Below are 13,349 nucleotides of genomic sequence, written 5' to 3' on the forward strand. Positions count from 1 at the left end.
CCATCCATTTACAGTATGTCTCCATGCTTCTTTTTTTTTTTAAATCATTTTGAAAAGCACCCCTCCAACTAGCACTTCAAGTCACAGCCATCTTTAAAGTGGAGGTTCACCCAAAAGTTAATTTTTAACATTAGATTGAGGCTCGTTTTGTCAAGGGGAATTGGGTGTTTTTTTTTAAAATCAAAGCAGTACTTACCGTTTTAGAGAGAGATCTTCTCCGCTGCTTCCGGGTATGGGCTGCGGGACTGGGTGTTCCTATTTGATTGACAGTCCTCCGACAGGCTTCCGACAGGCTTCCCGACGGTCGCATACATCGCGTCACGATTTTCCGAAAGTAGCCGAACTTCGGTGCGCAGGCGCCGTATAGAGCCGCACCGACGTTCGGCTTCTTTCGGCTACTCGTGACGCGATGTATTCGACCGTCGGAAGCCTGTCGGAAGCCTGTCAATCAAATAGGAACGCCCAGTCCCGAAGACCATACCCGGAAGCGGCGGAGAAGATCTATCTCTAAAATGGTAAGTACTGCTTCGATTTAAAAAAAAACACCCGATTCCCCTTGACAAAATGAGCATCAATCTAATGTTAAACATTTTTTTTCGGGTGAACTCTCGCTTGAAAAAGGGCATATGATTCATGTAGCATTTACTTCCTGGAATCCATCTGCCTTAAGTTCAGGCATGCAGGAAGGAGGGTGTGGGTAGCTAAGAAAACCTCCCCTTCCCTTATCCAGATAAAAAAAAAATGTCCATGTATGACATAATTTTGGCCTAGGCCAGAAACTAGGAAGCAAAAACAAAAAACAAAGCAATTTTTTTTTCTTTGAAAAGCAAACATATATATATTACATCTTTTACATATTTAGTCAGGTTGAAAAAAGACACAAGTCCATCCAGTTCAACCATAAAAAAAATACATAAATGAAATAATATCATACAATCCCATATACCCAATCTACACCCACAGTTGATCCAGAGGAAGGCTAAAAACCCCAGCAGAGCATGATCCAATTTTCTCCATCAGGGGAAAAAATTCCTTCCTGATCCCCCGAGAGGCAATCAGATATTCCCCGGATCAACTTTACCTATAAATGTCAGTATCCAGTTATATTATGTAAATTTAGGAAAGTATCCAGGCCTTTCTTAAAGCAATCTACTGAGCTGGCCAGAACCACCTCTGGAGGGAGTCTATTCCACATTTTCACAGCTCTTACTGTGAAGAAACCTTTCCGTATTTGGAGACGTAAAAAGTGCCCCCTTGTCCTTTGTGTTGACCGTAAAGTGAATAACTCAACACCAAGTTCACTATATGGACCCCTTATATATTTGTACATGTTGATTATATCCCCCCTTAATCTCCTCTTCGCAAGAGAGAATAAATTTAGTTCTTCTAATCTTTCCTCATTGCTGAGCTCCTCCATGCCTCTTATCAGTTTGGTTGCCCTTCTCTGCACTTTCTCCCGTTCCCTGATATCCTTTTTGAGAACTGGTGCCCAAAACTGAACTGCATATTCCAGATGAGATCTTACTAATGATTTGTACATGGGGCAAAATGATCTCTCCCTCTCTGAAGTCCATACCTCTCTTAATACAAGAAAGGACTTTACTCACTTTGAAAACCGCAGCTTGGCATTGCATGCCATTATTGAGCTTATGATCAACTAAAACCCCCACACCCTTCTCCACTATGGATCCCCCCAGTTGTACTCCCCCTAGTATGTATGATGCATGCATATTCTCAGCCCCCAAGTGCATAACTTTACATTAATAAACATTAAATTGCAATATAGATTAAACAATAAAAAGGTATTAAACAATAGATTTAAAGCTGAACTCCAGCCAAGGCGCTAAATCGTGGTAAAATATAAGATTGGAAATGTTTCACCAAAGAAGTTGCAACTCTGTGCACCCCTACTAGAATGTACAACCAGTGATCTTTAACCACTTCAGCCCCAGAAGATTTTACCCCCTTTTTTTTTTATTTGGCACTGCATCACTTTAACTGACAATTGCGCTGTCATGCAATGCTGCACCCAAACAAAATTTGCGTCCTTTTTTCCCACAAATAGATCTTTCTTTTGGTGGTATTTGATCACCTCTGCGTTTTTTTTTTCCCTCTATAAACAAAAGAGACTATAAATATAATATTCACAAAAATGTTTTTAAAAAACTAATTTCTTCATCAGTTTAGGCCAATATATATATTCTTCTACATATTTTTGGTAAACAAATGCAATAAGTGCATATTGATTGGTTTGCGCAAAAGTTATAGTGTCTACAAACTATGGGAAAGATTTATTTTTATTATTTTAAAAATTTCTACTAGTAATGGCGATTTTTAGCAGTACTGCGACATTGTGACGGACAGATCGGACACATTTGACACATTTTTTGGATCATTGACATTTATACAGCGATCAATGCTGTAAAGATGCACTGATTACTGTGTAAATATCACTGGTAGGGAAGGGATTAACACTAGGGGGCAATCAAGTGGTTAAATGTGTGTTCCCTAGATGTGTTCTAACTGTGAGGGGAGAGGACTGACTGGGGTAGGAGACATATCGTTGTTACTACTTACACACACAAATCCCCTTGCTGGCTCTCATGCACGTGATCGTGCCCGCCTGCCACGCGCATCGATTCCCCCACTGTGCAGTGGGTGGGTGTGCGTGCAACCTCTAGTGGCTCTTAAAGGGGAAGACATACCAGTACAGGGTTTCACCCAGCCATACCATTCTGCCGACATATATCAGCCTGAGCCGGTCGGCAAGCGGTTAATACATTTTGTGCAGGTTGCTCAAGAACAATCACTACTTTGAACACTCTTATCCTCGATCTTGCATCTCAAAAATGTTAAAGGGGTTGTAAAGATTCATTTTTTTTTTTCTAAATAGGTTCCTTTAAGCTAGTGCATTCTTGGTTCACTTGTTTTTCCTTCGATTTCCCTTCTAAATGTTTTTTTTTTGGCTGAATTTCTCACTTCCTGTTCCTCCTCAGTAAGCTGTTCTGGCTGACTAACCACCGCTCGGATGATGGTGTCAAGTTTACTGAGGAGAAACATTTAGAAGGGAAATCGAAGTAAAAGGTAAGTAAACCAACAATGCACTAGCTTAAAGGAACCTATTTAGAAAATAAAAAATGAACCTTTACAACCCCTTTAAGGGCTCATTCATACATAGTGCAGTTTGTATTGCACTGGGTAAATGCCAGCCACTGCTAGGGCACATAAAAGGGGCGTAGTACAGTGAGCTGTGGTAAAATGCATGTAGCAATGTACCGCAGCTCACACAAAGGCACCACGTGCCACCGCACAGCAGTGATACTGTGTAAAGATATGAATGATGGGGTTTATTTACTAAAGGCAAATCCACTTTGCACTACAAGTGCACTTGGAAGTGCAGTCGCTGTAGATCTGAGGGGGACATGCATGGAAAATAAAAAAAACATAATTTTTGCTTGTACATGATTGGATGATAAAATCAGCAGAGCTTCCCCTCAGATCTAAAGCGACAGCACTTCTACTTTACACTACAAGTGCACTTGGATTTGCCTTTACTAAATCAACCCTGATATGTCACACATGGGGATAGATTTACTGAAACTGGAGCACCAGGGGCATTGCTAGGTGGCAAAAAGACCAGGGGCTTCAGCTCGAAGTCCAAGGCCAGAAAGTGGGGGGCGATGTGACACGCGCAGGCTTTTTTGGATTGGCCCGTGACCTACATACACTGACCTACCTAACCTTCCTATGCTGACCTACCTACATTGATGGTAGTGACCTACTGACCTACATACACTGACCTACCTACACTGACGGTAGTAGTGACCTATATACACTGACCTACCAACACTGACGGTAGTGACCTATATACACTGACGGTAGTGACCTGACCTATATACACTAACTGTAGTGACCTATGTACACTGACATACCTACACTGACCTATGTGCACTGACGGTAGTGACCTGACCTATGTACAGTGACGGTAGTGACCTGATCTATGTACACTGATGATAGTGACCTGACCTATGTACACTGACCTACACTGACCTACCTACACTGATCTACCTACACTGACCTATATACATACACATTACACTGTCTCTGACCTATCTCAGCGGTGTCACAGCAGTCAGTCATTCCGGCATCAGACGAGGAGCCGAGAAGGGTAGAAGAACCAAGGACTGGAGTCTGGAGGGTAGGAGAGCCGAGGAGCCTGAGGATAGGAGAGCCGCGGAGCCTGAGGATAGGGGAGCCGAGGAGCCTGAGGATAGGGAAGCCGCCCACCCGAGCGCCGAGTGATGTGTATTTGTGTATTTGTAATTCCCGCCTTCTGGAGCCTGCAGCGCCTATGATGGACGTCACATGTCCCGGGGCGCGGTATTGGACTAGTGGGACGTTCATCACAGGCTCCAAAAGGCGGGACCTGCTGCTATGGCACTTGCTCAGAATCAGATCGTTCCTGGCAGGCGCCGCACGGCTCGGGGCTCACAATGGCGAGCCTGCATGAGTGAGACTCTGGGCTTTTCGGGGACCCATTCGGGGCTGCAACCACCCAAGCCCGGGCCTCCCGACGCCCCTGTGGAGCACTCAGAATCTGGTGCAGCAGTCCATGGTAGTCAATCAGCTTCTAACTCCAGCTTTTTCAATTAAGCTTCAGCAATAAAACCCGGAAGCTGATTGGTTTCTATGCACAGCTGCACCAGATTTTGCACTCTCCAGTTTTAGTAAGTTACCCATCCCCCCCCTCCCCGGGGCACTTTAAAACAGCTTACGTTCACACCAGATACAGTTCCGTGCGCTTTTTATCTGCACAAAATGCATGCACAGTGTTTTCCGTGTATTCCAATTGCTCTAGGTACCACCAGAAACTGACTGCATGGTGTGAACTAGAGCCATTGGAATTCATGGAAAACACTGTGCATGGATTTTTAGTGCAGAATAAAAGTGCACAGAACTGCATCTGGTGTGAACCGGCCCTAAAAATAAATAAAAAATTAAGAAAAAGCAACTGTGCATCACACTGCCCCTTGCTACAGCTCACTACCAGTGAAAACTGCCTACATGCTAAAACCCAGCTTTTATGCGCCAGCAGCATTAACCAGCTGTAATATAAAACGAATGCTGTAGCCTATTGAAATGTTCCAGAAATCACAGTTCTCAGTGGTTGCCAACAGTGCATGTTTTATAAATACGCTTCTTTTAAGATCCCAGAGCTAGCTGTAAGCACGTTGAAGCTATTACATTTTTAAATTCATACTGCTCATTTTTTTAGATTATGGCATTCCCTGGTAGACTGATGGACTTTGCGGAGAGGGGTACATATTCACTTTACAAATGAGCTACTCCTTGTGTAATGCTCTTTTCATAGTGACAGATTAGCTTTAATATGAACCTTTTCTTTTTTAAACAAATTCAATGGTAAAGACTGGGCTTTGAGTCCTTGCCATGCTCAAAGTTACTGAGGACAAGTGCAGGTACTTGCAAGTGTCACAAAGTTGCTTACACTTATGGTACTTTATACACTTTGGTGGACATGACAGGTTCCCCTTATAACAAAGCTGTGCAACTACCTGAAAGTCTGGAAAGCATAGATCACTGGCAGCCACCAGGCACTGTATTTCATAAAAAATTGTCCTGTAACATAAGGCTTAATTTCCATGGACGTTTTTACAGCCACTTTTCTGAGCGTTTTTTGCAGCTTAAAAACAGCTCTCCATGTTAGTCTATGGCCTCATGCCCACCATGACGTTTTTGAGCTGTAGATGGCTGAGCCATTTTTAAGCTGCAAAAAAAAAAACAGGACCAGTGCGTTCTGAAGCTCCAAAGTAGAGCTGTAAAAACGCCCGACATTAAACGCTCAAAAACGCTACCGCTGCGTTTTTGAGCTCCAGCTCAAAAAATAAATAAATAAATAACATGGACAGGCGTTTTTAAGCTGTAAAAAAAGGCTAAATAAAGTGGCTGTAAAAACGTCCATGGAAATGAAGCCTAACTGTTTCCAGCTGTCTTTTCGGTGAGAAGCCGAATGGAAGCACTTGTTGCTTTGGACAGTACAGAGATGTTTCTTTTTAGACTCCCTTGGTATACATCTATAGTTCAGAAGCAACACTGACCTCTCTCTCATACCTGTTGTATAATAGCCTTTTACATAGTTACATAGTAGGTGAGTTTGAAAAAAGACACAAGTCCAACCTATGTGTGTGATTATATGTCAGTATTACATTGTACATCCCTGTATGTTGTGGTCGTTCAGGTGCTTATCTAATAGTTTTTTAAAACTATCGATGCTCCCCGATGAGACCACCGCCTGTGCAAGGGAATTCCACATCCTTTCCGCTATTACAGTAAAGAACCCTCTATGCAGTTTAAGATTAAACCTCTTTTCTTCTAATTTTACTGAGTGGCCACATGTCTTTTTAAACTCTGTTCCGTGAAAAAGTTTTATCCCTATTGTGGGGTCACCAAGACGGTATTTGTAAATTGAAATCGTATCCCCTCTTCTCCAGAGAGAATAAGTTCTCTTCTCCAGAGAGAATAAGTTCAGTGCTCGCAACCTTTCCTCATAACTAATCCCACAGACCCTTTATTAGCTTTGTTGCCCCTCTTTGTACTCGCTCCATTTCCAGTACATCCTTCCTGAGGACTGGTGCCCAGAACTGGACAGCATACTTTAGGTGCGGCCGGACCAGAGTCTTGTAGAGCGGAAGAATTATCTTTTTATCTCTGGAGTTAATCCCCTTTTTCATGCATGCCAATATTCTGTTTGCTTTGTTAGCAGCAGGTTGACATTGCATGCCATTGCTGAGCCTATCGTCTATTAGGACCCCCAGGTCCTTTTCCATCCTAGATTCCCCCAGAGGTTCTCCCCCCAATATATAGATTGCATTCATATTTTTGCCACCCAAATGCATTATTTTACATTTCTCTACATTAAACCTCATTTGCCATGTAGTTGCCCACCCCATTACATTGTTCAGATCTTTTTGCAAGATCTCCACATCCTGCGGAGAAGTTATTGCCCTACTTAGCTTAGTATCGTCCGCAATACAGAGATTGAGCTGTTTGCCCCATTTTCCAGGTTGTTTATGAGCAAATTAAATAGGATTGGTCCCAGCACAGAACCCTGGGGGACCCCACTACCCACCCCCGACCATACCGAGTACTCCCCATTTATCACCACCCTCTGAACTCGCCCTTGTAGCCAGTTTTTAATTTATGTATTCACCCATATGGTCTATGCCAATGGAGCTTATTTTATACAGTAAACATTTATGGGGAACTGTGTCAAATGCTTTTACAAAATTCAAATACACCACGTCTATGGGCCATCCTTTATCTAGATGGCAACTCACCTCCTCATAGAAGGTTAATAGATTGTTTTGGCAAGAAAGATTAATTTATAGAGTTGACTATTCTTAGGAGCTCATTCACACAGCCCATGTAATACATTATTACAACATTTTTTTGTATCTTTATTTCCTGCACTTTTCTGTAGATTTCTGTTAAAACAAGACTGTTAAAGTGGTACTAAAGGAAAATAAAAAGAAAATAATAATGTTATACTTACCTGCTCTGTGCAATGGTTTTGCACATAACAGCCCCAATCCTCTTCTCAGGTCCCCCGCTGGTGGCGCTTCTGGCTCCTCCCCTCTGCTGATTGCCCCTATAGCAAACTGCTTGCTATAGGGGCATTCATGCATGCTCACTACTGAGCCCCGTTCTGTGTGTCCATTCACACACACAACAGGGCCCTGCCCAATCCCTTACTCCCTCCTTACTGGCTGTGATTGACAGAAGTGGGAGACAATGGCTCCCACTGCTGTGTCTGAGCCAATGAGGAGTGGGAGAACAGCTGCACTCATGCACATTGTTGGATCAAGATCAGGCTCAGGTAACTATTTGGATGGGCGGGGGTGTGTGAGAGTTGCACACAGGGCCGTCTTAAAAGCACCATGGGCCCCTGGACAAGGTAATGCTCTGGGGCCCCTACAATGATGACAGTGCAGGTAAACAGACATCAAGTAGGTAGGAGGCAGACTGCCCTTTATCACTTTCAGTGCCATCATGGGGCCCACAATTTCGGGGCAGTGTGGGCTCAAGGACTAGCTGCTTTGGGGAAAGTGCGAGGGCCCCTCATGCAGCTGGGGCCCCTGGGCAGTGCCCAGGTGTGCCCTCTCATTAAGACAGCCCTGGTTGCACACAGAAGTTTTTTTTTTTTTACCTTCATGCATTCTAAAAAACCTTCAGCCTTTAGAACTACTTTAAGGTTGGGAAATGACGCCACAGCACAACAGAGGAATCCCTACTATCTGGATTTATTGTGTAGGATTTCCATAAGCTTAATAATGACGGCCCCCATCTTAGGATGGGGACTGCCATTATTATGCTTGTGGACGTCCTATACAATAAAGGCAGATATTAGTGATCCCTCCAGTGTGGGGTTGCTTCCTTTTCTTGCATCTCAAAAAAAAATAAAAAATGAAATGAAGCCACCACAGCTAAGAATTGTAAGCTACAACATTTTACATATTTGGTTCTTGAGTTTAATTATCCATTAAAGTGGTAATGATTTTGGCTCTAGGTTCCATGCATCAGGGCCATTTATCACTGTACTACAGATGTTTGCGATTGTGTTTTCTTTCGAAATTGTAATTGAAATGTCTGTAAACATTTCAATCAAATGTCTCTGCATATTTTACATGGCAAAACATGGAGAGTGTATAAATAAAATGGAAAAAACAAAGGGAACGCTCTGATTTGTAGATAATAATAACTTTATTTTTACAAAGTAGCCCTCCCATGCCTAGCTACTGGTTATTGAGCTTACCCATTATGCTCAGTAAATAACCGTTAGTAGGGGGGGGGGGCCTGAAGAGGGCAGGATTCAGCTTTGGTAAACAAGGTCTGGATTTATATATCAGGTGTGCCAGGGTGGGTGAGGTATGTGAAGACAGGTGAGGCTTGATGGTATCTGCTTCACAGTCATTATTCATGGAAATAAGTCGTGCTTGACTTTTTTTTTCTTTGCTGCAGCTCTGTTTCCCAAGATTTTTTTTTTTTAAGTGTGGCAATATTCCTACTAAAATTATTTGGAAGATAGTATTTAGTATGGGAAGAAAATTCATCCTCATTTGCACTTTGCTCACTACTTTTATTTCCATGGTATCATATTGGCGAATCCGTTTGGAATGTCACGGTTGTTCATCTTGAATTTTTGCTTTCCTTTGTTACAGAATTACTAGGATTTCAGGCTGATTGAGAATGGCAGAAGGAATTTTGTGAGACAAAATCAATTATGTTCTTTCTTTTTTTTGTCTTTGTCTTTCACAGACTACAGAATGAAAAATGGATGAATGTAAAAGCGGGAGATATCATCAGACTGGAGAATAATCAGTTTGTGGTTGTATGTAATAATTCCTATTTGTCTTTATAGATTTGCAGATTTTTTTTTCAATATAACTACAGAAAGCATAGGCAATAAGACATGTAAGGCAGTTAAAAGCCTTGAATAGGTTTCTGGATGTCAGGTCACCTGTGGCCAGGTGACAAGTGCACCCTGTAGGGGTCAGGGATGCACCGCAGGGAAGTGAACCCTATAGCCGACTACTGCTGGCAGGGAGGAAGCGTGACCCAAGATCACCCAGGGCGCGGAGTCTAAGACCCAGTTTTGTATTCACCAGAGCCCTTGGTGGTAGGGATGGTCTTGGCCGCAACTGGGTCCAGGTCGCGTTCCCGGGATTCCTCAGGTCACACTCCGCAGGGAGAAGGGGGAAGCAGCCAGCAGAACAAACAGTGGTGATGGACAGGCCGAGGTCAGGGCAACAGGCAGACAAGAATAACCGTGGAACATGCAAGTAGTCAGGGGCACAGGCAGACAGGGAAGTCGGGGACAAGCCAAAACGGTACACGGAAGATGATCGTAGCACTCTGCAACCAGGAACTAGCAATACACTGCAGACAGGAACTGAGCATTGGAACACTGTTGAACAGCACTGCAGACCTGTAGAGCAAAGGTTAATATAGGCTTCCTGGGATGGACTAGGGTGGAGCCATACAGGAAGAGGAAGTGATAAGAAGGGAAACCAGAACAGGATCTGCCTCTAATGAACACATGGAGATCAGGTAGGCAGACAGACATGATGCATATTCATGACAGTACCCTCCCTCTTACGAGGCCTCCCCCTTCCCTGCCTGGGTCCGGGTTTAGAGGGAAACTTCAGATGAAAATTCTTCAATAGACGAGGTGCAAAGACCTCTGATGCAGGAACCCAAGACCTCTCCTCAGGACCAAAGCCTTTCCAATGAACAAGGTACTGAAGAGCGCCTCTACAGAGTCGGGAATCCAGTACTTGACTGACCTCATATTCCTGATTCTCCTCAGAGACTGGTGCCGTGGTGGGGAGAGGACGAGAGAACCTATTAAGGACTAAAGGCTTCAGAAGGGAAACATGGAAGGAGTTAGAGATTTTGAGGTTTTTGGGAATCTGAAGCTTGAAACAAACTGGATTCAGCTTAGCCATTATGGTGTATGGACCAATGAATCTTGGAGCAAACTTCAGAGAAGGAACTCGGAGCTTGATGTTTCTGGTGGAGAGCCAGACTTTGTCCCCTGGTTGAAGAGAAGGCGGTTTACGCCTGCGGCGGTCAGCAAAGCCTTTGAATTTGTCGGCAGCTGCCCGGAGGGAATCATGGACGTCGCTCCAGATGGAATTGAATGACTCTTGAGCTGAAGCCAAAGCTGGGATATCCAGAGAACAGGTCATGGGAAGTGGAAGTTGAGGATGTCTTCCATAAACTGAGAAAAAGGGTGTTCTCTGCGAACTGGTATTCACATGATTGTTATGGGAAAATTCCGCCCATGGAAGTAGAGAGGACCAATCGTCATGATGAGCGGAGACTAAGGTACGAAGAAAAACCTCTAACTCCTGATTAACCCTCTCCGTCTGCCCATTGGATTGAGGATGGTAAGAAGAGGAAAAATCCAAAGCAATATTGAGGGATTTGCAAAAGGCTCTCCAAAAACGAGACGTGAATTGAACACCCCTGTCCGAAACAATATGAGAAGGAACCCCATGAAGACGGAAAATCTCTCGAACAAAAATGGGGACCAAAGCAGGAGCAGAAGGCAGACCAGGAAGGGGAACAAAATGTGCCATTTTGGAGAACCGATCGACTACCACCCAAATGACCGTATTACCGTCAGACAGTGGAAGATCGGTGATAAAATCCATGGCAATGTGAGCCCAGGGCTCCTTGGGAATGGGCAAGGGCATGAGGAGACCAGCAGGAGCTTGTGTGGAGGATTTGAACTGAGCACAGACATGACAAGCCTTGACATAGTCTTTAACCTCTGAGCGGAGATTTGGCCACCAATAGTGACGACTAATGAGTAGGAAGGACCGGAGGAAACCAGCATGGCCCGCCACCTTGGAATCATGTCCCCAACGAAGGATCTTGGCTCTTAGCTCAGTGGGGACAAAGGTCTTACCAGGAGGAATTTTTGAGTCCAGGGTGGTAGAATGGGCAACAATGCATGAAGTTGGAATGATCGGCTCAGGTTCAAGAGTGAGATCTTCGTCCAAGGTGTCAAAGGATCTAGAAAGCGCATCAGCCCGACCGTTGCAGGAACCAGGTTTGTATGTAATCGTGAAACTGAAACGGGAAAAGAAGAGACTCCACCTGGCCTGTCTGGGATTCAGACGTTTAGCATTCTGTAAGTACTGTAGATTCTTGTGATCGGTGAAGATCGTTATGGAGTGAGGAGAACCCTCCAAAAGATGACGCCACTCTTCTAGCGCCAATTTAATTGCGAGAAGTTCCCGGTCACCGATGGCATAATTTCTCTCTGCCTGAGAAAATTTTTTGGAAAAGAACGCACATGGTTGACGTCTCTTCTCAAAAAGTTGAAGAAGCACCGCTCCCACTCCCACAGAAGAAGCGTCCACTTCAATAAAGAATGCCTCCTCAGGGTTTGGTCTCCTCAAAAGAGGTCCAGAGACGAAGGCCTGTTTCAGATCGTGAAACGCAGAGACAGCTTCGGGAGGCCAGTCTTTGGCATTAGCACCCTTCTTGGTCAAAGCGATAATAGGCGCGGCAATGGAAGAATAATTCCTGATGAACTGCCTATAATAATTTGTGAAACCAAGAAAGCGCTGTGTGGCCTTGAGGCTAGCAGGAAGAGGCCAATTGGTAATGGCTAAGACCTTCCCAGGATCCATACGAAGGCCCAAGCTTGAAACAAAGCATCCTAGAAACAGGACCTCAGAACATTCAAAGGAGCATTTCTCCAGTTTGGCATAGAGATTATTCTCTCTGAGGCGCTGGAGTACAGTGCGAACATGGTTCCTGTGGACATGCAGATTTTCCGAAAAGATTAGAATGTCATCCAGATAGATGACAACAAACTGGTACAGCAGGTCCCTGAAGATTTCGTTGACAAAGTTTTGAAACACGGCTGGGGCATTACATAACCCGAAAGGCATGACCAGATACTCATAATGGCCGTCTCGAGTGTTAAACGCAGTCTTCCACTCATCGCCTTCTCGTATTCGAATGAGGTTGTACGCCCCCCTGAGATCCAACTTAGTGAAAATGGAGGCACCCCTCAACCTATCGAACAATTCAGATATCAAGGGTAAGGGGTAACGATTCTTAATAGTAACAGCGTTTAATCCTCGATAATCAATACAGGGTCTCAAGGTACCATCCTTCTTGGCAACAAAAAAGAACCCTGCTCCTGCAGGCGATGACGATTTCCGAATGAAACCTCTGTCAAGGTTTTCTGCGACATACTCAGACATGGCCTGGGTCTCTGGGATGGACAAAGGGTATGTGCGACCCCTGGGCAGAATTGCTCCAGGAACAAGGTCAATGGCACAGTCAAAAGATCTGTGGGGAGGAAGCACCTCGGCTGATTTCTTACAGAACACATCCCGGTAATCGCTGTAAGCAGTGGGAAGATCCGAAGATACTGATGTGGTAGCAACCGGAAGTTCCCCCTTAGGAGTCACCTTGGAAAGACATGACGAGAAACATGAAGGACCCCAAGCCAGAATCTGCCCAGAAGCCCAGTCCACATGGGGAGAGTGGAGCTGTAGCCAAGGAAGGCCCAATACAATGGGAGTGGAGGCTTTAGGTAGGATGAGAAAGGATATCCACTCCTGGTGGAGAATCCCTATCGACATCCTAATGGGTAGTGTCTGGAAGCGAATAGGACCCCCTGGGAGAATAGTGCCATCAATTGCCGAGACTACCAGCGGCGTAGTGAGGGGTGCAAGGGTAAGCTTCATAGAAGAAGCAGTTCTCCAGTCCATAAAGTTGCCGGCAGCCCCGGAATCCAGATATGC

The 13,349-nt window shown here is 44.5% G+C and overlaps 1 protein-coding gene across 1 annotated transcript in view; it reads left to right on the top strand.

Moving 5' to 3' along the window:
• The window catches only part of ATP8B4 (ATPase phospholipid transporting 8B4 (putative)), a 381,682-nt gene that overhangs the window by 180,396 nt on the left and 187,937 nt on the right, over positions 1–13,349 (top strand). Inside the window, 1 exon segment of the mRNA XM_040342626.1 lies at positions 9,334–9,406. Coding sequence (XP_040198560.1) covers positions 9,334–9,406 — 73 coding nt within the window.

Source organism: Rana temporaria, chromosome 3, assembly GCF_905171775.1.
Source record: "Rana temporaria chromosome 3, aRanTem1.1, whole genome shotgun sequence".
Lineage (NCBI taxonomy): Eukaryota > Metazoa > Chordata > Amphibia > Anura > Ranidae > Rana > Rana temporaria.